Source organism: Lissotriton vulgaris, unplaced genomic scaffold (assembly GCF_964263255.1).
Source record: "Lissotriton vulgaris unplaced genomic scaffold, aLisVul1.2 SCAFFOLD_388, whole genome shotgun sequence".
Taxonomy (NCBI): domain Eukaryota; kingdom Metazoa; phylum Chordata; class Amphibia; order Caudata; family Salamandridae; genus Lissotriton; species Lissotriton vulgaris.
In genome coordinates this window covers 988,429-1,014,526 of record NW_028250124.1, presented here as the reverse complement: position 1 = coordinate 1,014,526, position 26,098 = coordinate 988,429, and the positions used below count along the sequence as shown (strand labels likewise).

At 47.5% G+C, this 26,098-nt stretch overlaps 1 protein-coding gene across 1 annotated transcript in view; it reads right to left on the bottom strand.

The window, feature by feature from the left end:
- LOC147663363 (uncharacterized) overlaps positions 1 to 26,098 on the bottom strand; it is a 187,949-nt gene that overhangs the window by 119,039 nt on the left and 42,812 nt on the right. Inside the window, exons 6-9 of the mRNA XM_086950499.1 lie at positions 11,194 to 11,304; positions 5,607 to 6,270; positions 4,482 to 4,597; positions 2,701 to 3,449 (exon numbers count right to left, since the gene is read on the bottom strand). Coding sequence (XP_086806625.1) covers positions 2,701 to 3,449; positions 4,482 to 4,597; positions 5,607 to 6,270; positions 11,194 to 11,304 — 1,640 coding nt within the window. The remainder of the gene's footprint in view (positions 1 to 2,700; positions 3,450 to 4,481; positions 4,598 to 5,606; positions 6,271 to 11,193; positions 11,305 to 26,098) is intronic.

Below are 26,098 nucleotides of genomic sequence, written 5' to 3'. Positions count from 1 at the left end.
GCTCCTTCAACTCCGCTACCTTCCCAGAACATTGGAAACACGCTGAACTCACCGCCCTTCTGAAAAAACCAACAGCAGACCCCACCGAACTCAAAAACTACCGCCCCATCTCGCTTCTTCCATTCCCGGCCAAAGTCATCGAGAAAGCTGTCAACAACCAGCTCGCCGCCTTCCTCGAAGCCAACAATTCACTCGACCCCTCACAATCTGGCTTCCGAGCCAAACACAGCACTGAGACCGCTCTCATTGCAGCAACAGACGACATTCGAACTCTACTGGACAATGGAGACACAGTCGCCCTCATCCTCCTCGACCTTTCTGCAGCCTTCGACACAGTCTGCCACAGCACCCTTTTACAACGCCTCAGAAACATCGGAATCCAAGGAAAGGCACTGGAATGGATCACCTCGTTCCTCACCGGAAGAACCCAGAGAGTCCGCCTCCCACCATTCAAGTCCAAGGCCTCTGAAATCATCTGCGGCGTACCACAAGGATCCTCACTCAGTCCCACCCTCTTCAACGTATACATGTGCCCCCTCGCGGCCATCGCACGCCAACACAACCTCAACATCATCTCTTACGCAGATGACACTCAACTGATCCTATCTCTCACCAAGGACCCCAGCACCGCCAAAACTAACCTTCACGAAGGAATGAAAGAAGTCGCCGAATGGATGAAACAAAGCCGACTGAAACTGAACTCAGACAAAACAGAAGTCCTCATCTTAGGTAAATCCCCCTCTGCATGGGACAACTCCTGGTGGCCAGAAGCCCTCGGAAATGCACCCATCCCGACAGACCACGCACGGAACCTTGGCGTCATCCTGGATTCTTCACTCTCAATGAACAGACAAATCAGCGCCGTATCGTCTTCCTGCTTTAACATTCTTCGCATGCTCAGAAAAACATTTCGCTGGATCCCCACCGAAACAAGGAAAACAGTCACCCATGCTCTGGCCACGAGCCGACTGGACTACGGAAACACCCTCTACGCAGGTACCACCGCTAAACTCCAGAATAAATTACAACGAATCCAAAACGCCTCAGCCAGGCTCATATTAGACATCCCACGCAACGAACACATCTCTGGTCACCTTAAAGATCTCCACTGGCTACCCGTCAATAAGAGGATCACTTTCCGTCTGCTCACCCACGCACACAAATCACTCTACGACATCGGACCAGACTGCCTCAACTCTCGACTGTCCTTCTACACCCCCTCCCGCCAACTCCGCTCTTCCAGCCAAGCCTTCGCCACTGTACCTCGCATCAACAAGACCACCATGGGAGGCAGATCCTTCTCTTACCTGGCTGCCAAAACTTGGAACTCACTCCCCGCTTACCTTCGCCTCACCCAGAATCACCTAGCGTTCAGAAAGCAGCTTAAAACATGGATATTTGACAAATAATCATCCCCCCCTTCCTAAGCGCCTTGAAACCCTCTGGGTATGTAGTGCGCTATATAAATTTTATGACTTGACTATGACTATGACTTGACTCAGTTACTTACCATCCAAAAGGAACCCTGCATGGCATTTTTGATCATCCTTTTCAACAGTACATGTATTTGCAAAATATGCTTATTCTAAGTAGAAATTGTAAAATGGGTGTATCCATGAATACAGGTAATTTGTGATTGCAGTATATAAAGTCTTGATCATGTTACACAAACAAAGTTCGTGGGTATGCTATTTGATCTGCACATCTATTATTTCACAGTATTGTATTTATGATACCAATTTTTACTAGACCATATTTCGTGAGGGTGCTCTCATGATGTTACAATACCCACCCACTTGGGTATGAGTCCACTAGAACTGCAAAAACTGTCTAGATACAGAGTCCAATAAATGCACTGAAGCACACCACTTAATCGTTTCTATTATCCTTACAAAGGGTGTGTGCTTCTATCTTATTAGGCTTTCCTTTTTTACTAGCGTTCTGGTCTCCACAGTTCTTTATACTTGTTATTTTCTGTAGATACTTCTGTTGTGATCTCTTTAAACTGATGTTCTTTATTTGGTGTATTTGCTCATCTCACTTACCTGTTGTGACCTTTCCAACTGATCTTCACTTATTGTTATATTTGCTCAGTTCACTTTACTCTCATTTGCTGAATGAGTCTTTAAAACAAAAAGCTTGTTTTAAAAAAACCTGTACAATGTACTGCTCTATGTAAATAGTTTGTAAATATGATTTTGTAGCCTTGAGAAAGTCCAGGAGGACGAACCGCGTGTCGGCTGCTGCTTTTTGTCTGCAATGGAATGAATTAAAAAGATCAAAGTGACCTGATAGATCAATTGTTGTGAGCTTCTTCTAAGGAAACCTTATGATTTGCTTCAGCGTATTTGTTGCACAATCTTGATCATGTTCAGCTGCTCTTCAATTCCCTACCCTGTTTCTCCTAAAGTTGCAAAACTATACTGAATGTTCTTTATTGGTGTGAGACTAAGGGCCTCATGTATAGATTGGCAGAGTGAAAGCTCCTCTGTAAGCTGCAAGAGCTCCCCCGTAAACCGGCAGTGCGAGAGTTCCCCCATAAACTGGCAGAGTGAGAGCTCCCCCATAAAATTGCAGAGCGAGCGACCCCCGTAAACTGTCAGAGCAAGAGCTCTCCCGTAAACTGTCAGAGCAAGAGCTCCCCGTAATATGGCAGAGCGAGAGCTCCCACAAACTGGCAGAGCAAGAGCTTCCCCTTACACTGGCTGACCCAAGGCTCCCTTGTAAAACTGGCAGAGCCAGACCTCCCACGTAAACTGGCAGAGCCAGAGTTCCCGTAAACTGGCAGAGCCAGAGCTCCCGTAAACTGGCAGAGCTAGAGCTCCCGTAAACTGGCAGAGCCAGAGCTCCCTCGTAAACTGGCAGAGCCAGACCTCCCACGTAAACTGGCAGAGCCAGAGTTCCCGTAAACTGGCAGAGCCAGAGCTCCCGTAAACTGGCAGAGCCAGAGCTCCCTCGTAAACTGGCAGAGCCAGAGCTCCCTGTAAACTGGCAGAGCCAGAGCTCCCGTAAACTGGCAGAGCCAGAGTTCCCGTAAACTGGCAGAGCCAGAGCTCCCGTAAACTGGCAGAGCCAGAGCTCCCTGTAAACTGGCAGAGCAAGAGCTCCCTCGTAAACTGGCAGAGCCAGAGCTCCCTGTAAACTGGCAGAGCCAGAGTTCCCGTAAACTGGCAGAGCCAGAGCTCCCGTAAACTGGCAGAGCCAGAGCTCCCTGTAAACTGGCAGAGCAAGAGCTCCCTCGTAAACTGGCAGAGCCAGAGCTCCCTGTAAACTGGCAGAGCAAGAGCTCCCTCGTAAACTGGCAGAGCCAGAGTTCCCGTAAACTGGCAGAGCAAGAGCTCCCTCGTAAACTGGCAGAGCCAGAGCTCCCTGTAAACTGGCAGAGCCAGAGCTCCCACGTAAACTGGAAGAGCCAGAGCTCCCGTAAACTGGCAGAGCTCCCTCGTAAACTGGCAGAGCCAGAGATCACCTGTGAAGTAGATCATACAGTGAATATAAGTTGTATCCTTTTCTTCACCTTAACACAAAGCCTATGCATTGTATTACAAACCTATGTTATATATATTGGTGACATCAGCCCTAGACTGCCATCCAAGGGTAAACCTAAACTCACCCACTTGCTACATCGGACAGCAAAGCCTGAAGACGCTGCTCAGGATATTTTAGCGAGCTCGCAGTTGTACCTCTTTCCTGAGGCTCCAAGGCCGAATGACAAACTATTACATGCTTTTCTTCGGAGGTCTCTATGTCCTGGAACCCTGACCTGACAACATTCTTTGTTTTACTTTGTTCTAAATGTCTCCACATGTTTAATCAATAATAATTAACATTAAAACAATGGAATGTTCAGAGCTCAGGGGAAGACAATGGAGAGACTCACACCTATAACTTAGGAAAAGGGCCGTTAACAATCGTTATAGCAATTAGCAGCAAGTTACATCCCATAAATGCTCCTGTTTACACCGATTTGTGACACAAAAGATACTGAACATTAACATTTGTTAAGGCAAACATTGTTTTATGTGTTATTAAAAATCAAAGATCATTCATTTACAAGTAAACACTAAAAATAAATTCCATGTGAAGTGAACATTGAACATGAAATCGACCTGTCTTTGTCGTCATTGGATGACTGGTTTAATAAACACAAATGACTTCTGCAACTGGAAGTAAAGTTTAAAACAGCGCATTGTCCACTTTGAATACGAGTCAGGATGAGCTGTGGTAATGCTGCTCTTCGTCCAGAGGATATGAAGCGCTCCAACATATCTCAGAAATGGCTTTGTTCTCCAGGTTACACACTCTTTCTGCGGTGAGCACTATGTATGCTTTACATTTGAGATCCTGTGATGTTAACTCTCAATATGGAATCGCTTTGTTACTCTCGCGTATGAAGCAGATTAGTGCCTGAAAGACGAGGTATGTCCAGCTCTGTATGATTTATCATCAGTTTCTGCTGGGACGTCCCATCGAGGACACACCTCCAGATTCTTGTGTCTGTCCCTTTTCTTGCACTGCAGTGCTCACAAATACAGTGCATTTAGCCGAAGACTTTTCAAATGAGTTCAGTCCTGCAGTGGGGGCATTGTTCGTCACACTGGAATGCCATTGGTGCATTCAGATACTATGACATTACGTATGGTAACAGACGTTGATGTGAATAAACTTGTTCAAATTCTGTCCTCTCATGTGCACTTCAAACGTTAGATTGACGTACAGTGATTTTAGAAGAAGTAATGTAAAAAGTTGTTCTGTTTGGTAAATTGAGCCCAACACTGCCTCGTCTCTCATAGTTATCAACTGCTGATTGTAATCTTTGTGCCCTACATCAGTCAGCGCTCAGTAATGCATCGTCTAGTTTCATTTCTGTTTCATACTCTCCTTTGCTACAAATCAATGGCAAATGTTTGCCTCAGTACTAACATTGGCCGCCTCACGTCGTGCTTTGCCTCTTTTCATAGGCACTCGTCTCTGTGAAAAGATATCTGTGTCAAGCGATTGGTACATTTTTAGTGTTTTAATCCATATTTAGCTTCTCTCTTTCAAACACATTCCATACTTTCTGCAACAGCATGAGGGAGTTTATTATTCATTCCGTTGCCTCTTCCACACAATTTTAAGTTTGTATCTGGACACCCCGTGACCCCAACTATCATGAGTTGAGTTGTTCTGACTGGCGCTTGGTCCTGTTGGTTTATTCTGACTGGCGCTCGGTCCTGATGGTTTATTCTGACTGGCGCTCGGTCCTGTTGGCTTATTCTGACTGGCGCTTGGTCCTGTTGGCTTATTCTGACTGGCGCTTGGTCCTGTTGGCTTAATTGACTGGCGCTTGGTCCTGTTGGTTAATTCTGACTGGCGCTTGGTACTGTTGGCTTATTCTGACTGGCACTTGGTCCTGTTGGCTTAATCTGACTGGCGCTTGGTCCTGTTGGTTTATTCTGACTGGCCCTTGGTCCTGTTTGTTTATTCTGACTGGCGCTTGGTCCTGTTGGCTTCTTCTGACTGGCGCTTGGTCCTGTTGGCTCTCTGGGCTTGACACCTGCTAGTTCCTCTGAGATTTCCTCCATCTTTCAGGGATAACACATTGCAGCATTTGTAATGTTCGCTATAGACCCACCTCGTAACTGTGTTGTAGCCTCTTGTGTGTCGTTTGGTGTCCAACGAGATTGTGTTTTAGAGCAAATCTCTTTCCACATACGCCGCACTGATACGGCTTTTCACCCGTGTGCATCTTTTGGTGTCTTTGAAGAACTTCCTTTTGATTGTAGCTTTTTCCACAAATACTGCAAACGAAAGGCCTTTCTCCGGTATGTACTCTCTCATGTCTGAGAAGTGCTGAGGCTGAACGCAGGCTTTTCCCACATTCAGTACATGCATGTCTTTCTTTTCCTTTGTATGCTCGCTGTTGACCAATGCTTGTGCTCATCTCGCGGTTCTGCTCTCTCTCAGGGTACGAGTATGAAACTGGATTGTGATTACTCATGATGTCATGTTTAGTGTACGCTTCTGACCTCTGTGCACTTGGCATGACCTGATGGAAGCTGGAAAACATTTGCTGGCTGCATCCATTCTGTCCCTCTTCCGTTTTTTCTTCCTTTACTTCCTGGTTGCTCCCCGACCACATATTCCTTATCAGATTCTTTGTCTCAGTAACACCCACCATTTTAATGTTTACATTGAGCTGCTCTGCTGCAGGTTCACGTAATATCCCTTTGTCATTACATAAGGAATAAGGATCGACTTTTCTCCTCGAGTCCACACTTCCTTCACCTGTGGAACATGAATGAAATGATTGTTACCAGCTATAAATGTGGAAGTGCTGCACATGGCAGCACAGTCCCCACACTTCTGTTTTGCGCCACAGTGATCATCTATGGGAATGTAGTGCTTAAACGTACATCTTAAGCACATGAGATAACTTGCACCAAATGCTGCAAAGGATTACGAAGCCTAGCTAGGATTCACCAACGACAAACAAAAGCATCGTTCCATTTTCAGCACTGTATGTCAATTGATATAATGTAAAATCACAGCGAGCCACACAGCAGCACTGACACTCTACGCTCAGGTGACTCAAACAATGTTTTCGAATTTTACCAATCATCAATTTTTCATTGTTTAATAGCAACAGCATTGCTGAGGGCGTATTGAACAAGCATTGGCACAGCCAATAGGTCTAGTCTTCTAGGACCCATTTGCATTGCTGATGACTTGTGGAAATGCTTTACAACATCAACAAGAGGCTATGCAACATGGGCAGTAGTAAAAGGTATGCCAATGTGTGCACTGAGATGCGTCAAAAAGCATGCACACCTTCAAAATGACATGTTACAATCTTTTTTACTTACCGATCCAATGTGCTGGCTGCCCCCACCTCCTTCCCCCCCTACCAAAAAGGGTGAATCTAGACATGGGGCAACAGAGGAGCGGGAAGCAACACTGAATGGTTGGGGAGGGGATAAACAGCACACATAGGAGAGCAATACAGGTGTGGAAAGAGAAGCACAGAAATGAGAAAGCAACATGGAGCGTAAGGGAGCCAGGACGTACAGCGGGGAAAGGCACTGAAGAGAATGCAACATGAGGGAGACAACTGGGTGGTATTCTTCGGGAGAATCACATGAGAAAAAAAACACATGCACTCTCATGAAGTGCTTAGGCAAACAAAAAAGTAATTCCATAACCACTGAACAGTGGAAGGATAGAAGCCAGTCAATCCAAGTGAAGATAAAAAGGCTATCCTCCAGGTAAGGGACAAACACTAGATGGACTGGTAAGACAGGATCTTGAGATCTATGTAGAGGCGGAGCTCAAGACATCGCACACAGTTTATACGTCTGCCGACATAAGGTCTTGGTGGAAGCTTTGCGCCATTTTATAAAACCCATATGTTTCAGATATAAGATTTCTAGAATTAATGAGCTGATCAATCTAATTAGAATACCTCCAAATGAATTTGTATGCTATAATCTGTTTACATTTTTTAACACTATTTTAAAGATGTTTAGCTCTTGCATAATAATATTATGCTGCAACCAGCCCTGCGGTGACGACCCATCATCTCTAACAATGGCGGTTGCGCCTTTCTTTTCTTCTATGCAGCTGGCAAAACCTCATTTTTAAAAATGTTCATATATATAAAAAGTGCTTCAACACCCCATCAGGGGTAACGAGCGCTATATAAATGCACACCTTTTTCCCTCTTCTATCCCTCTGCTATCCTTCTCAATCCAAATAACTGACTAATATCCACCAAATTACTTTCATATTTCACTATACTAATTCACTATTAATCCTTTATGGGTTCCGGAGTAGCGTGCTACTCACTGAAGAAATCGCTTCAGCACCCCACCAGGGGAAACAAGCGGTATATAAATTCAGAGAATAGTGACATTAAACACAAGCAATGGGAATGTTTTAAACCCTTGTAAGCGCACAATAAGTCTTCGGAACCAGACAGCCTGGTAGGCTCGACCGAGAATGACATCACGGGGCTCACATAATCATAGTGAGCGATACAGCAAAGTGAAGTTGCATTAAAAAGAGGCTCGAGTAATCTTTCTTCAATCAAATAATTGAGCTGGTGCTATTGTGACACAAATGTGTGGCGTAAGAGTAGTATTCAGTCCAGGTTCCTATACTGTACGTACACCTCACCGTCCACCCTTCAGGCTGGTCCGAACAGCAAATGCCGGAGTGGGGCAATGGTAGGGAGGCATACTTGAATGAGCATTGAGAAACCAAGTTGAGAAGAACAGAAAAGGACTGAATGCCTCCTACGAGCACGATTGAACTTCCTGGGAGATGTTTCGAACAAGACTTCGAATTAGCCGAGAATGTCTTCCTCACTGCTTCAGGGACAAGGCACCGTAGAGAGGACCCATCTTCACCAGCCCTGCTTACAGTGTCACAGAAGACACAGTGCGCCCTGTACCCTAAATCATTTTTAAAAATGCACCTTTTTTATACATTAGGAGATGGGCTTGCATCTGCTCTGATGTGGTCACTGCGTAGGAGGCTGATAGCATTTCCTGGCAATCTAGAAACAAAGCTCACAGAAATAAATCCCAGTTAACAAATATGTAAAATATTAGTGACATACATCCCTACATCCAAGATTGTATGACAGATGCACTAAAACAGAAATACCTCTGCCAGAAAGAAGATGGCCGGAGAATCGAAAACAAACAACTAAGGGGGAGGAGCACAGAAAGAGCCCATTTCAGTAAACACGAACACAAACATGCACACACAAACACAGACACACACAAACATGCGCACACACAGACACACAAACGTGCGCACACACAGACACACACAAACAGATACACAAACACAGAGACAGACACACACACAAACATGCACACACAAAATGAGCACAGAAACATACGCACACACAAACATGCGCACACAGACACACACACACACATGTGCGCACACAGACACAAACATGCGCACCCAAACAGACACACACACACATAGACACAAACAGACACACACACACAAACATGGACACACAGACACACACAAAATGCGCGCACAGACACACACAAACATGCGCACACAGGCACACAAACATGCACACAGACACCAAAACATGTGCTCACAATATACAGACACGCACAAACATGCACACATACAGACACATACAAACATGAACACACAAACATACGCACACAGACACACACAAACATGTGCACATAGACACATACTCACACGTGCCTATACATGTAAATGCATAGTCACATAGGCATGCCCCTACACACAAAACCGTGCACACATGCAATAAAGATCTTTCTGATTAATAAATAATGCTTGTCAAATAATATGAAAGTTTTGCACCCAAGAGGAGAAAGCTGAACTTTACAGGACTGTGTTTTTTATCATTGACTAGAAAAGGCCTACACTAGGCTTGACTCCACCTTGTATTCCTTTGCGCCCATGTGTTTGTGGCACTCAATCTCCACAAGCAGCAGAAAGTGCAGAAATGACACAGTTTGTTGCTCTTGGTGAATACGGAAGAATTTTCCCATCGAAATGAAAGAGTTGAAGGCCTTTTCTTTTCCCACCTGTACAGCAAGTCTATTCATCACACGAGTCTGTCATTGTTTTGAGAGTCACTAGATTTGTACTGTCGCATCCGATGACATCGGGTCTAAAGGAGTTGTATTAATATTATTTCACGGGAAGATGTTAGGATGGCCTTAGATGATGCTCAATTACAATCTTCCTTCTGATTTCTTACCCTCTGTAACAATGTGATCGCCATATGCGGACTTTGTGATTTTCACTGTGTATTTGATTATAATGAGCCTCAATCTGGCCGTGACCTTTTGTCTGGTTTGAGCAGACCCACATCAATCTGTCTCATGCTCAGGACTTAAAATATTTTTGTTAGATTTACTGCTGCATTTAAGTGAGCCTTAAGCTAATTCCCTAAAATAACTGACTAGATTTCTGACTTCTTTAAGCGTTTTGGGGCCAGATGTAGGTAAAATTAAATTTGTGAATCCTTAATAGTGAACTTTACCGATTCGCTATAGGACTCGCAAAATTGAACGTCGGTAGGAATCGCTAAAATATTAGCAATTCCTTAATATTTCTTAATAACAAATCGCAAATTGAGATTCGCTAATAAGGAATACCTACCCATTCATCCCTATGGGCTAGGAGGCCCATAGGAATGAATGGGAAGACATTATCAATTTGCGATTAGCTATTAACCCCTTCGCTGCTGCCGTAGTCCAACGGCCGTCGCGAGCACTACCTCGGTAATGCTGTGCACGTCTGTTGGCCGAAGCGGCCCTGCCCGCGCAATAGAATTCCCGCAGCGGGGCGGATTTTGCGCCACGCTGCGGGGGTTGAAGAATCGCATCTGGCACACATACATGCCCTAAGGGCATGAATGTGTGCCACATGACACTTTAAAAAAAGCAAAAAAGTGCCTTTTTAAAGGAAATCGCTAATTACCACCGACTTGAAGTTGCTGGTAATTAGCGAATGATTCCTTAAGGCCAAAGTGCCCTTTCTTTTGTGCTTCTTACATCGCATTTAAGGAATTTGTAATTAGTGATTCCTTAAATGCAAGAGCAAAATAAGGAATCACAATTTTGCGATTCCTTATTTTGCTAGTCGGTTTAAACTCGCCTACATTGCTCTCAGTCACATAGCGATCGCAAACGCTGAAATTCAGTGAATTTCTCAGTTAGCGATCGCTATTTGGCCACCTTCTTCTGGCCCTTGATTCTTTAATACACCTTCATGCTTTCTAACTTATACCCTATCTCAAGATGGCTTATGACCTGACTAGGCGCCTGTTTCATTGGTGATTTTGATTCTGTTAACGACACATTACCTCCTCTATTTCTGAGGCCGCCATGAAATGATCACAGGAGTCGGCAGAGGGGACCCAGAGACATGCACCCCCTTAAAAACAGCACAAGAAACGCCGAGCCCCACCTTCTGAAGCCTGGCTGTAACCTCTATAGAGCAGTATGTGTGGACAGCACAGTAGCACCACTCACACGCGAAATGACCACAAGAGCCGGCAGAGCGGACCCAGAGACAAACACCCACTTCTTTACAAACTAGCAACACAACACAAGATCATGCTGATGAAAGGTCCCAAGAAATAACTCTTCATTGTTTCCTGGGGTACTTTATGTGTGCATTAAAAGCAGCAGAATGCCTCACCTGCAGGGCGGGTGAAGTATCCCATCCTCTGATAATCTTGACTGTTGATGGCGTAAATCTCACCATCGCCATCAATAACGATGGACTCAGCTGCGGAGGTAACTTCAGGCCCTGTTATGAAAGTACAATACAAGTGTACACATGTTTATAGGACTACCCTGGAAGTGCAGCCAACACAGCATTACAGTGCCCGGTCTGTCTTTTACGCTTGCATTCATGCCTAGCTCCACAATATAGTTTTGTGGCCACTGCCACCCTGGAAAGTTACTAATTTTAACAGAAGACGTGAGGAAGAAATGGGTGCAACTCCATTTGTACTCCGCGGCGGGGAGAGGGGGGTGGGTGGGGGAGGGCGACTATTTTCCATGCGGAGAAAGAAAAACTTGTTAACAATGTGCAATGGCACTGTTCCACCCAGGGTCTGGCATGCATATAGTACACTGAATATGCCCAGAGGACTATAACCATGTCTGAAACCATTGATTTGAATAGAGTGTAAAGGAAGCTCATTGGACGCCTGAGAATGTATACATCTACACCAGTGATAAGCGGCACTGCATGCATCCATGCATCTTCTCTGCACCGCATGCATCCAAGAATCTTCTGTAAAATCTACACCAGTGATACACAACTCTGCATCCCATGCATCAACGCGTCTTCTGTAAAATCTACACCTGTGATACACAACTCAGTACTGCATGCATCCACGCGTCTTCTGTGGAATCTACACCTGTGATACACAACTCTGTACTGCATGCATCCACGCGTCTTCTGTGAAATCTACACCTGTGATACACAACTCTGCACTGCATGCATCCACGCGTCTTCTGTGAAATCTACACCTGTGATACACAACTCTGCACTGCATGCACCCATGCGTCTTCTGTGAAATCTACACCAGTGATACACAACTGTGTACTGCATGCATCCATGCGTCTTCAGTAGAATCTACACCAGTGATACACAACTGTGTACTGCATGCATCCACGCGTCTTCTGTAGAATCTACACCAGTGATACACAACTCTGCACTGCATGCATCCACGCGTCTTCTGTGGAATCTACACCAGTGATACACAACTCTGCACTGCATGCATCCACGCGTCTTCTGTGGAATCTACACCAGTGATACACAACTCTGCACTGCATGCATCCATGTGTCTTCTGTGAAATCTACACCAGTGATGCACAACTCTGCACTGCATGCATCCATGCGTCTTCTGTGGAATCTATACCAGTGATACACAACTGTGTACTGCATGCATCCACGCGTCTTCTGTGGAATCTATACCAGTGATACACAACTGTGTACTGCATGCATCCACGCGTCTTCTGTGGAATCTATACCAGTGATACACAACTGTGTACTGCATGCATCCACGCGTCTTCTGTGGAATCTATACCAGTGATACACAACTCTGTACTGCATGCACCCATGCGTCTTCTGTGAAATCTACACCAGTGATACACAACTCTGCACTGCATGCATCCATGTGTCTTCTGTGAAATCTACACCTGTGATACACAACTCTGCACTGCATGCATCCACGCGTCTTCTGTAGAATCTACACCAGTGATACACAACTATGCACTGCATGCATCCATGCGTCTGCTGTGAAATCTACACCAGTGATACACAACTCTGTACTGCATGCATCCACGCGTCTTCTGTGGAATCTACACCTGTGATACACAACTGTGTACTGCATGCATCCATGTGTCTTCTGTGAAATCTACACCTGTGATACACAACTCTGCACTGCATGCATCCACGCGTCTTCTGTGGAATCTATACCAGTGATACACAACTGTGTACTGCATGCATCCACGCGTCTTCAGTAGAATCTACACCAGTGATACACAACTCTGCACTGCATGCATCCACGCGTCTTCTGTGGAATCTACACCAGTGATACACAACTCTGCACTGCATGCATCCATGTGTCTTCTGTGAAATCTACACCAGTGATGCACAACTCTGCACTGCATGCATCCACGCGTCTTCTGTGGAATCTATACCAGTGATACACAACTGTGTACTGCATGCATCCACGCGTCTTCTGTGGAATCTATACCAGTGATACACAACTCTGTACTGCATGCACCCATGCGTCTTCTGTGAAATCTACACCAGTGATACACAACTCTGCACTGCATGCATCCATGTGTCTTCTGTGAAATCTACACCAGTGATACACAACTCTGTACTGCATGCATCCACGCGTCTTCTGTGGAATCTACACCTGTGATACACAACTGTGTACTGCATGCATCCATGTGTCTTCTGTGAAATCTACACCTGTGATACACAACTCTGCACTGCATGCATCCACGCGTCTTCTGTGGAATCTATACCAGTGATACACAACTGTGTACTGCATGCATCCACGCGTCTTCAGTAGAATCTACACCAGTGATACACAACTCTGCACTGCATGCATCCACGCGTCTTCTGTGGAATCTACACCAGTGATACACAACTCTGCACTGCATGCATCCATGTGTCTTCTGTGAAATCTACACCAGTGATGCACAACTCTGCACTGCATGCATCCACGCGTCTTCTGTGGAATCTATACCAGTGATACACAACTGTGTACTGCATGCATCCACGCGTCTTCAGTAGAATCTACACCAGTGATACACAACTCTGCACTGCATGCATCCACGCGTCTTCTGTGGAATCTACACCAGTGATACACAACTCTGCACTGCATGCATCCATGTGTCTTCTGTGAAATCTACACCAGTGATGCACAACTCTGCACTGCATGCATCCACGCGTCTTCTGTGAAATCTACACCAGTGATGCACAACTCTGCACTGCATGCATCCACGCGTCTTCTGTAGAATCTACACCAGTGATACACAACTATGCACTGCATGCATCCATGCGTCTGCTGTGAAATCTACACCAGTGATACACAACTCTGCACTGCATGCATCCACGCGTCTTCTGTGGAATCTATACCAGTGATACACAACTGTGTACTGCATGCATCCACGCGTCTTCAGTAGAATCTACACCAGTGATACACAACTCTGCACTGCATGCATCCACGCGTCTTCTGTGGAATCTACACCAGTGATGCACAACTCTGCACTGCATGCATCCACGCGTCTTCTGTGGAATCTATACCAGTGATACACAACTGTGTACTGCATGCATCCACGCGTCTTCTGTGGAATCTATACCAGTGATACACAACTCTGTACTGCATGCACCCATGCGTCTTCTGTGAAATCTACACCAGTGATACACAACTCTGCACTACATGCATCCATGTGTCTTCTGTGAAATCTACACCTGTGATACACAACTCTGCACTGCATGCATCCACGCGTCTTCTGTGGAATCTATACCAGTGATACACAACTGTGTACTGCATGCATCCATGCGTCTTCTGTGAAATCTACACCAGTGATACACAACTCTGTACTGCATGCACCCATGCGTCTTCTGTGGAATCTACACCAATGATACACAACTCTGTACTGCATGCATCCATGCGTCTTCTGTGAAATCTACACCAGTGATACACAACTCTGTACTGCATGCATCCATGCGTCTTCAGTAGAATCTACACCAGTGATACACAACTCAGTACTGCATGCATCCACGCGTCTTCTGTGGAATCTACACCAGTGATACACAACTGTGTACTGCATGCATCCACGCGTCTTCTGTGGAATCTATACCAGTGATACACAACTCTGTACTGCATGCACCCATGCGTCTTCTGTGAAATCTACACCAGTGATACACAACTGTGTACTGCATGCATCCACGCGTCTTCTGTGGAATCTACACCTGTGATACACAACTCTGTACTGCATGCACCCATGCGTCTTCTGTGAAATCTACACCAGTGATACACAACTCTGCACTGCATGCATCCATGTGTCTTCTGTGAAATCTACACCTGTGATACACAACTCTGCACTGCATGCATCCACGCGTCTTCTGTGGAATCTATACCAGTGATACACAACTCTGTACTGCATGCACCCATGCGTCTTCTGTGAAATCTACACCAGTGATACACAACTGTGTACTGCATGCATCCATGTGTCTTCTGTAGAATCTACACCAGTGATACACAACTCAGTACTGCATGCATCCACGCGTCTTCTGTGGAATCTATACCAGTGATACACAACTCTGTACTGCATGCACCCATGCGTCTTCTGTGAAATCTACACCAGTGATACACAACTCTGCACTGCATGCATCCACGCGTCTTCTGTGGAATCTATACCAGTGATACACAACTGTGTACTGCATGCATCCACGCGTCTTCTGTGGAATCTATACCAGTGATACACAACTCTGTACTGCATGCACCCATGCGTCTTCTGTGAAATCTACACCAGTGATACACAACTGTGTACTGCATGCATCCACGCGTCTTCTGTGGAATCTACACCTGTGATACACAACTCTGTACTGCATGCACCCATGCGTCTTCTGTGAAATCTACACCAGTGATACACAACTCTGCACTGCATGCATCCATGTGTCTTCTGTGAAATCTACACCTGTGATACACAACGCTGCACTGCATGCATCCACGCGTCTTCTGTGGAATCTATACCAGTGATACACAACTCTGTACTGCATGCACCCATGCGTCTTCTGTGAAATCTACACCAGTGATACACAACTGTGTACTGCATGCATCCATGTGTCTTCTGTAGAATCTACACCAGTGATACACAACTCAGTACTGCATGCATCCACGCGTCTTCTGTGGAATCTATACCAGTGATACACAACTCTGTACTGCATGCACCCATGCGTCTTCTGTGAAATCTACACCAGTGATACACAACTCTGCACTGCATGCACCCATGCGTCTTCTGTGAAATCTACACCTGTGATACACAACTCTGTACTGCATGCACCCATGCGTCTTCTGTGAAATCTACACCAGTGATACACAACTCTGCACTGCATGCATCCATGTGTCTTCTGTGAAATCTACACCTGTGATACACAACTCTGCACTGCATGCATCCACGCGTCTTCTGTGGAATCTATACCAGTGATACACAACTCTGTACTGCATGCACCCATGCGTCTTCTGTGAAATCTACACCAGTGATACACAACTGTGTACTGCATGCATCCATGCGTCTTCTGTGAAATCTACACCAGTGATACACAACTGTGTACTGCATGCATCCATGCGTCTTCAGTAGAATCTACACCAGTGATACACAACTATGCACTGCATGCATCCATGTGTCTTCTGTGAAATCTACACCAGTGATACACAACTCTGCACTGCATGCATCCACGCGTCTTCTGTGAAATCTACACCAGTGATACACAACTCTGCACTGCATGCATCCACGCGTCTTCTGTAGAATCTACACCAGTGATACACAACTCTGCACTGCATGCATCCACGCGTCTTCTGTGAAATCTACACCAGTGATACACAACTCTGCACTGCATGCATCCACGCGTCTTCTGTGAAATCTACACCAGTGATGCACAACTCTGCACTGCATGCATCCACGCGTCTTCTGTGAAATCTACACCAGTGATGCACAACTCTGCACTGCATGCATCCACGCGTCTTCTGTGAAATCTACACCAGTGATGCACAACTCTGCACTGCATGCATCCACGCGTCTTCTGTGAAATCTACACCAGTGATACACAACTCTGCACTGCATGCATCCATGTGTCTGCTGTGAAATCTACACCAGTGATACACAACTCTGCACTGCATGCATCCATGTGTCTTCTGTGAAATCTACACCAGTGATACACAACTCTGTACTGCATGCATCCACGCGTCTTCTGTGAAATCTACACCAGTGATACACAACTGTGTACTGCATGCATCCATGTGTCTTCTGTGAAATCTACACCAGTGATACACAACTGTGTACTGCATGCATCCATGTGTCTTCTGTGAAATCTACACCAGTGATACACAACTCTGCACTGCATGCATCCATGCGTCTTCTGTGAAATCTACACCAGTGATACACAACTCTGTACTGCATGCATCCACGCGTCTTCTGTGGAATCTATACCAGTGATACACAACTCTGTACTGCATGCACCCATGCGTCTTCTGTGAAATCTACACCAGTGATACACAACTGTGTACTGCATGCATCCATGCGTCTTCAGTAGAATCTACACCAGTGATACACAACTATGCACTGCATGCATCCATGCGTCTTCTGTGGAATCTACACCAGTGATACACAACTGTGTACTGCATGCATCCATGTGTCTTCTGTGAAATCTACACCAGTGATACACAACTCTGCACTGCATGCATCCATGCGTCTTCTGTGAAATCTACACCAGTGATACACAACTCTGTACTGCATGCACCCATGCGTCTTCTGTGAAATCTACACCAGTGATACACAACTGTGTACTGCATGCATCCATGCGTCTTCTGTGAAATCTACACCAGTGATACACAACTGTGTACTGCATGCATCCATGCGTCTTCAGTAGAATCTACACCAGTGATACACAACTATGCACTGCATGCATCTATGCGTTTCCTGTGGAATCTACACCAGTGATACACAACTCTGCACTGCATGCATCCATGCGTCTTCTGTAAAATCTACACCAGTGATACACAACTCTGCACTGCATGCATCCACGCGTCTTCAGTAGAATCTACACCAGTGATACACAACTCTGCACTGCATGCATCCACGCGTCTTCTGTGAAATCTACACCAGTGATACACAACTCTGCACTGCATGCATCCATGTGTCTTCTGTGAAATCTACACCAGTGATACACAACTCTGCACTGCATGCATCCATGTGTCTTCTGTGAAATCTACACCAGTGATACACAACTCTGCACTGCATGCACCCATGCGTCTTCTGTGAAATCTACACCAGTGATACACAACTGTGTACTGCATGCATCCATGCGTCTTCTGTGAAATCTACACCAGTGATACACAACTGTGTACTGCATGCATCCATGCGTCTTCTGTGAAATCTACACCAGTGATACACAACTCTGCACTGCATGCATCCATGTGTCTTCTGTGAAATCTACACCAGTGATACACAACTCTGCACTGCATGCACCCATGCGTCTTCTGTGAAATCTACACCAGTGATACACAACTGTGTACTGCATGCATCCATGCGTCTTCTGTGAAATCTACACCAGTGATGCACAACTCTGCACTGCATGCATCCACGCGTCTTCTGTAGAATCTACACCAGTGATACACAACTGTGTACTGCATGCATCCACGCGTCTTCAGTAGAATCTACACCTGTGATACACAACTCTGTACTGCATGCATCCATGCGTCTTCAGTAGAATCTACACCAGTGATACACAACTATGCACTGCATGCATCCATGCGTCTTCTGTGAAATCTACACCAGTGATACACAACTCTGCACTGCATGCATCAACGCGTCTTCTGTAAAATCTACACCAGTGATGCACAACTCTGCACTGCATGCATCCACGCGTCTTCTGTGAAATCTACACCAGTGATACACAACTCTGTACTGCATGCATCCATGCGTCTTCAGTAGAATCTACACCAGTGATACACAACTATGCACTGCATGCATCCACGTGTCTTCTGGGAAATCTACACCAGTGATACACAACTCTGCACTGCATGCATCAACGCGTCTTCTGTAAAATCTACACCAGTGATGCACAACTCTGCACTGCATGCATCAACGCGTCTTCAGTAGAATCTACACCAGTGATACACAACTATGCACTGCATGCATCAACGCGTCTTCTGTAAAATCTACACCAGTGATGCACAACTCTGCACTGCATGCATCCATGCGTCTGCTGTGAAATCTACACCAGTGATACACAACTCTGCACTGCATGCATCCATGCGTCTTCAGTAGAATCTACACCAGTGATACACAACTCTGCACTGCATGCATCCATGCGTCTGCTGTGAAATCTACACCAGTGATACACAACTCTGCACTGCATGCATCCATGCGTCTTCAGTAGAATCTACACCAGTGATGCACAACTCTGCACTGCATGCATCCATGCGTCTGCTGTGAAATCTACACCAGTGATACACAACTCTGCACTGCATGCATCCACGCGTCTTCAGTAGAATCTACACCAGTGATGCACAACTCTGCACTGCATGCATCCATGCGTCTTCTGTGAAATCTACACCAGTGATACACAACTGTGTACTGCATGCATCCATGCGTCTTCAGTAGAATCTACACCAGTGATACACAACTCTGCACTGCATGCATCTTCTGTGAAATCTACACCAGTGATACACAACTCTGCACTACATGCATCCACGCGTTTTGTGTGAAATCCTCATCAGTGATAGAAAACCTCATTAAATGCATCAAAGGCTTTACTCTTCTAGTGGTTGTAAATGAGTGGAGGCAGAATGTGGGTGGGTACGGCATAACTGCGTAAAAATCCACACACCTGACAAATGTTGTACCCAGATGAGGTGATTCAGAAAATCAGCTGTTAGAGGGGCCAATCATAACTGGTTTCAGGTGCCTCAGTATGTGCGCCTTCCTGGAGCTCAGAAGGAATGCTCGCTGCCTCATGTACACACTGTGATGAGCCAACAACAAGCCAGCTCCATTGCATGAAGTATGTTTTCTCAAAATCCAGCATAGTTTGGATCTGACAGGGGACGGGAACACGGGTACCACAGAATGATCAGAGCACTTGCGTGGTTGCCCGTGCTAGAAGGCCTATCGCAGCCCCTCCTATCACTCGGGTTCTTGAGTTCTAGGCTGTGAGCTAAACCCGCTGTCATGGGTTCTCCAGTTCTAGGCTGTGAGGTGAACCCGCTGTCACGAGTTCTCCACTTCCAGGCTGTGAGGTGAACCCACTGTCACAGGTTCTCGAATTCTAGGCTGTGGTCTCGAGTTCTAGGCTGTGAGGTGAACCGGCTGTCACAGGTTCTCGAGTTCTAGCCTGTGAGGTGAACCCGCTGTCACAGGTTCTCCAGTTGTAGCCTGTGAGGTGAACCCGCTGTCACTGGTTCTCGAGTTCTAGGCTGTGAGGTGAACTCGCTTTCAGGGGTTCTCAAGTTCTAGGCTGTGACGTGAACCCTCTGTCAGGGGGTCTCGAGTTCTAGGCTGTGAGCTGAACCCGCTGTCAGGGGTTCTCGAGTTCTAGGCTGTGAGGTGAACCTGTTGTAATGGGTTCTTGAATTCTAGGCTGTAAGGTGTACCAGCTGTCATGGGTTCTCCAGTTCTAGGCTGTGAGGTGAATCCACTGTCACAGGTTCTCCAGTTCTAGGCTGTGAGCTGAACACACTGTCAGGGGTTCTTGAGTTCTAGACTGTGAGGGGAACCTGCTGTCAGGGTTTCTCCAGTTCTAGGCTGTGAGGTAAACCCGCTGTCAGGGGTTCTTCAGTTCTAGGCTGTGAGGTGAACCCGCTGTCAGGGAATCTCGAGTTCTAGGCTGTGAGGTAAAGCAGTTGTCAGGGGTTCTTTAGTTCTAGGCTGTGAGGTGAACCCGCTGTCACCGGTTCTTGAGTTCTAGGCTGTGAGGGGAACCCCTTCAGGGGTTCTCTAGTTCTAGGCTGTGAGGTGAACCCGATATCAAGGGTTCTCCATTTCTAGGCTGTGAGCTGATCCCGCTGTCAGGGGGTCTCGAGTTCTAGGCTGTGAGGTGAACCTGTTGTCATGGGCTGCGAGGTGAACCCGCTGTCACAGGTTCTCCAGTTCTAGGCTGTGAGCTGAACCCGCTGTCAGGGGTTCAGTTCTAGGCTGTGAGGTGAAGCCGCTGTCACAGGTTCTTGAGTTCTATGCTGGGAAGTGAGACCGCTGTTACAGGTTCTTGATTTCTAGGCTGTAAGGTGAACCCGCTGTCACAGGTTCTTGAGTTCTAGGCTGGGGGGTGAGCCCGCTGTCACTGATTCTTGAGTTCTAGGCTAGGAGGGGAACCAGCTGTCAGGGGTTCTCTTGATCTAGGCTGTGAGGTGAACCCTCTGTCACGTGTTCTTGAGCTTTAGGCTGTGAGCTGATCCCACTGTCAGGGGCGCTTGAGTTCTAGGCTGTGAGGTGAACCTGTTGTCATGGGTTCTTGAGTTCTAGGCTGCGAGGTGAACCCGCTGTCACAAGTTCTCCAGTTCTAGGCTGTGAGCTGAACCCGCTGTCAGGGGTTCTTGAGTTCTATGCTGTGAGGTGAACCCAATGTCACAGGTTCTCCAGTTTAGGCTGTAAAGTGAACCCGCTGTCAGGGGTTTTTAAGTTCTAGGCTCTGAGGTGAATCTGCTGTCACAGGTTCTTGAGTTCTAGGCTGTGAGGTGAACCCGCTGTCACAGGTTCTTGAGTTCTAGGCTGGGAGGTGAGCCCGCTGTCACAGGTTCTTGAGTTCTAGGCTGTGATGTGAACCCGGTGTCAGGGGTTTTTGAGTTCTAGGCTGTGAGGTGAACCCGCTGTCAGGGGTACTTGAGTTTTAGGCTGTGAGGTGAACCAGCTGTCAGGGATTCTTCAGTTCTAGGCTGTGAGGTGAGCCTGCTGTTAGGGATTCCTGGGTTCTAGCCTGTGAGGTGAACCCGCTGTCACGGATTCTTGAGTTCTAGGCTGTGAGGTGAACCCGCTTTCACAAGTTCTCCAGTTCTAGGCTGTGAGGTGAACCCGCTGTCACGGGTTCTCCAGTTCTAGGCTGTGAGGTGAGCCCGCTGTCACAGATTCTTGAGTTCTAGGCTGTGAGGTGAACCCGATGTCAGGGGTTCTTGAGTTCTAGGCTGTGAGGTGAACCCGCTGCCAGGGGTTCTCCAGTTCTAGGCTGAGAGTTGAGCCCGCTGTCAAGGGTTCTCCAGTTCTAGGCAGGAGGTGAACTCGCTGTCACGGGTTCTTCAGTTCTAGGCTGTGAGGTGAACCCGCTGTCATGGATTCTTGAGTTCTGGCTGTGAGGTGAACCCGCTATCAGGCGTTCTTCAGTTCTAGGCTGAGGTGAACCCGCTGTTACGGATTCTTTAGCTCTAGGCTCTGAGGTGAACCGGCTTTCACGGGTTCTTGAGTTCTAGGCTGTGTGAACTCGCTGTCACAGATTCTTGAGTTCTAGGCTGTGAGGTGAACCCGCTGTCACAGGTTCTTGAGTTCTAGGCTGGGAGGTGAACCCGCTGTCACTGGTTCTTCAGTTTTTACTGTCGTTGCTTGGCCTAGGCTGTGAGGTGAACCTGCTGTCACAGTGTATGAAACTGGATTTCTGTGCAGTAATCCTCCCCACCGGCTGTCACGGGTTCTTGAGTTCTAGGCTGGGAGGTGAGCCCGCTGTCACAGGTTCTTGAGTTCTAGGCTGTGAGGTGAACCCGCTGTCAGGGGTTCCCCAGTTCTAGGCTGGGAGTTGAGCCCGCTGTCAGGGGTTCTCCAGTTCTAGGCAGGAGGTGAACTCGCGGTCTCTGGGTCTTCAGTTCTAGGCTGTGAGGTGAACCCGCTGTCATGGATTCTTTAGCTCTAGGCTCTGAGGTGAACGCGCTGTCACAGGTTCTTCAGTTCTAGGCTGAGGTGAACCCTCTGTTACGGATTCTTTAGTTCTAGGCTCTGAGGTGAACCCGCTTTCACAGGTTCTAGAGTTCTATGCTGTGTGAACCCGCTGTCACAGGTTCTTGAGTTCTAGGCTGGGAGGTGAATTCGCTGTCACTGGTTCTTCAGTTTTTACTGTTGTTGCTTGGCCTAGGCTGTGCGGTGAACCTGCAGTCACAGTGTATGAAACTGGGTTTCTGTACAGTTATCCTCCCCACCGGCTGTCACGGGTTCTTGAGTTCTAGGCTGGGAGGTGAGCCCGCTGTCACGGGTTCTTGAGTTCTAGGCTGTGAGGTGAACCCGGTGTCAGGGGTTTTTGAGTTCTAGGCTGTGAGGTGAACCCGGTCAGGCGTTCTTGAGTTCTAGGCTGTGAGGTGAACCCGGTGTCAGGGGTTTTTGAGTTCTAGGCTGTGAGGTGAACCCGGTGTCAGGGGTTCTTGAGTTCTAGGCTGTAAGGTGGACCCGGTGTCAGGGGTTTTTGAGTTCTAGGCTGTGAGGTGAACCCGCTGTCAGGGGTTCTTGAGTTTTAGGCTGTGAGGTGAACCCGCTGTCAGGGATTCTTCAGTTCTAGGCTGTGAGGTGAGCCTGCTGTTAGGGATTCCTGGGTTCTAGGCTGTGAGGTGAACCCGCTGTCACGGATTCTTGAGTTCTAGGCTGTAAGGTTAACCCGCTTTCACGGGTTCTCCAGTTCTAGGCTGTGAGGTGAACCCGCTGTCACGGGTTCTCCAGTTCTAGGCTGTGAGGTGAACCCGCTGTCACAGATTCTTGAGTTCTAGGCTGTGAGGTGAACCCGCTGTCATGGATTCTTGAGTCCTAGGCTGTGAGGTGAACCCGCTGACATGGATTCTTGAGTTCTGGCTGTGAGGTGAACCCTCTGTCATGGATTCTTGAATCCTAGGATGTGAGGTGAACCCGCTGTCATGGATTCTTGAGTTCTAGGCTGGGAGGTGAACCCGCTGTCAGGGGTTCTTCAGTTCTAGGCTCTGAGGTGAACCCGCTGTTACGGATTCTTTAGTTCTAGGCTCTGAGGTGAACCAGCTGTCACGGGTTCTTGAGTTCTAGGCTGTGTGAACCCGCTGTCACAGATTCTTGAGTTCTAGGCTGTGAGGTGAACCCGCTGTCATAGGTTCTTGAGTTCTAGGCTGTGAGGTGAACCCGCTGTCACAGGTTCTTGAGTTCTAGGCTGGGAGGTGAACTCGCTGTCACTGGTTCTTCAGTTTTTACTGTTGTTGCTTGGCCTAGGCAGTGAGGTGAACCTGCTGTCACAGTGTATGAAACTGGGTTTCTGTGCAGTAATCCTCCCCATGGGCTGTCACGGGTTCTTGAGTTCTAGGCTGGGAGGTGAGCCCGCTGTCACACGTTCTTGAGTTCTAGGCTGTGAGGTGAGCCCGGTGTCAGGGGTTTTTGAGTTCTAGGCTGTGAGGTGAACCCGCTGTCAGGGGTACTTGAGTTTTAGGCTGTGAGGTGAACCAGCTGTCAGGGATTCTTCAGTTCTAGGCTGTGAGGTGAGCCTGCTGTTAGGGATTCCTGGGTTCTAGCCTGTGAGGTGAACCCGCTGTCACGGATTCTTGAGTTCTAGGCTCTGAGGTGAACCCGCTTTCACAAGTTCTCCAGTTCTAGGCTGTGAGGTGAACCCGCTGTCACGGGTTCTCCAGTTCTAGGCTGTGAGGTGAGCCCGCTGTCACAGATTCTTGAGTTCTAGGCTGTGAGGTGAACCCGATGTCAGGGGTTCTTGAGTTCTAGGCTGTGAGGTGAACCCGCTGCCAGGGGTTCTCCAGTTCTAGGCTGAGAGTTGAGCCCGCTGTCACAAGTTCTCCAGTTCTAGGCTGTGAGCTGAACCCGCTGTCAGGGGTTCTTGAGTTCTATGCTGTGAGGTGAACCCAATGTCACAGGTTCTCCAGTTTAGGCTGTAAAGTGAACCCGCTGTCAGGGGTTTTTAAGTTCTAGGCTCTGAGGTGAATCTGCTGTCACAGGTTCTTGAGTTCTAGGCTGTGAGGTGAACCCGCTGTCACAGGTTCTTGAGTTCTAGGCTGGGAGGTGAGCCCGCTGTCACAGGTTCTTGAGTTCTAGGCTGTGATGTGAACCCGGTGTCAGGGGTTTTTGAGTTCTAGGCTGTGAGGTGAACCCGCTGTCAGGGGTACTTGAGTTTTAGGCTGTGAGGTGAACCAGCTGTCAGGGATTCTTCAGTTCTAGGCTGTGAGGTGAGCCTGCTGTTAGGGATTCCTGGGTTCTAGCCTGTGAGGTGAACCCGCTGTCACGGATTCTTGAGTTCTAGGCTGTGAGGTGAACCCGCTTTCACAAGTTCTCCAGTTCTAGGCTGTGAGGTGAACCCGCTGTCACGGGTTCTCCAGTTCTAGGCTGTGAGGTGAGCCCGCTGTCACAGATTCTTGAGTTCTAGGCTGTGAGGTGAACCCGATGTCAGGGGTTCTTGAGTTCTAGGCTGTGAGGTGAACCCGCTGCCAGGGGTTCTCCAGTTCTAGGCTGAGAGTTGAGCCCGCTGTCAAGGGTTCTCCAGTTCTAGGCAGGAGGTGAACTCGCTGTCACGGGTTCTTCAGTTCTAGGCTGTGAGGTGAACCCGCTGTCATGGATTCTTGAGTTCTGGCTGTGAGGTGAACCCGCTGTCAGGCGTTCTTCAGTTCTAGGCTGAGGTGAACCCGCTGTTACGGATTCTTTAGCTCTAGGCTCTGAGGTGAACCGGCTTTCACGGGTTCTTGAGTTCTAGGCTGTGTGAACTCGCTGTCACAGATTCTTGAGTTCTAGGCTGTGAGGTGAACCCGCTGTCACAGGTTCTTGAGTTCTAGGCTGGGAGGTGAACCCGCTGTCACTGGTTCTTCAGTTTTTACTGTCGTTGCTTGGCCTAGGCTGTGAGGTGAACCTGCTGTCACAGTGTATGAAACTGGATTTCTGTGCAGTAATCCTCCCCACCGGCTGTCACGGGTTCTTGAGTTCTAGGCTGGGAGGTGAGCCCGCTGTCACAGGTTCTTGAGTTCTAGGCTGTGAGGTGAACCCGCTGTCAGGGGTTCCCCAGTTCTAGGCTGGGAGTTGAGCCCGCTGTCAGGGGTTCTCCAGTTCTAGGCAGGAGGTGAACTCGCGGTCTCTGGGTCTTCAGTTCTAGGCTGTGAGGTGAACCCGCTGTCATGGATTCTTTAGCTCTAGGCTCTGAGGTGAACGCGCTGTCACAGGTTCTTCAGTTCTAGGCTGAGGTGAACCCTCTGTTACGGATTCTTTAGTTCTAGGCTCTGAGGTGAACCCGCTTTCACAGGTTCTAGAGTTCTATGCTGTGTGAACCCGCTGTCACAGGTTCTTGAGTTCTAGGCTGGGAGGTGAATTCGCTGTCACTGGTTCTTCAGTTTTTACTGTTGTTGCTTGGCCTAGGCTGTGCGGTG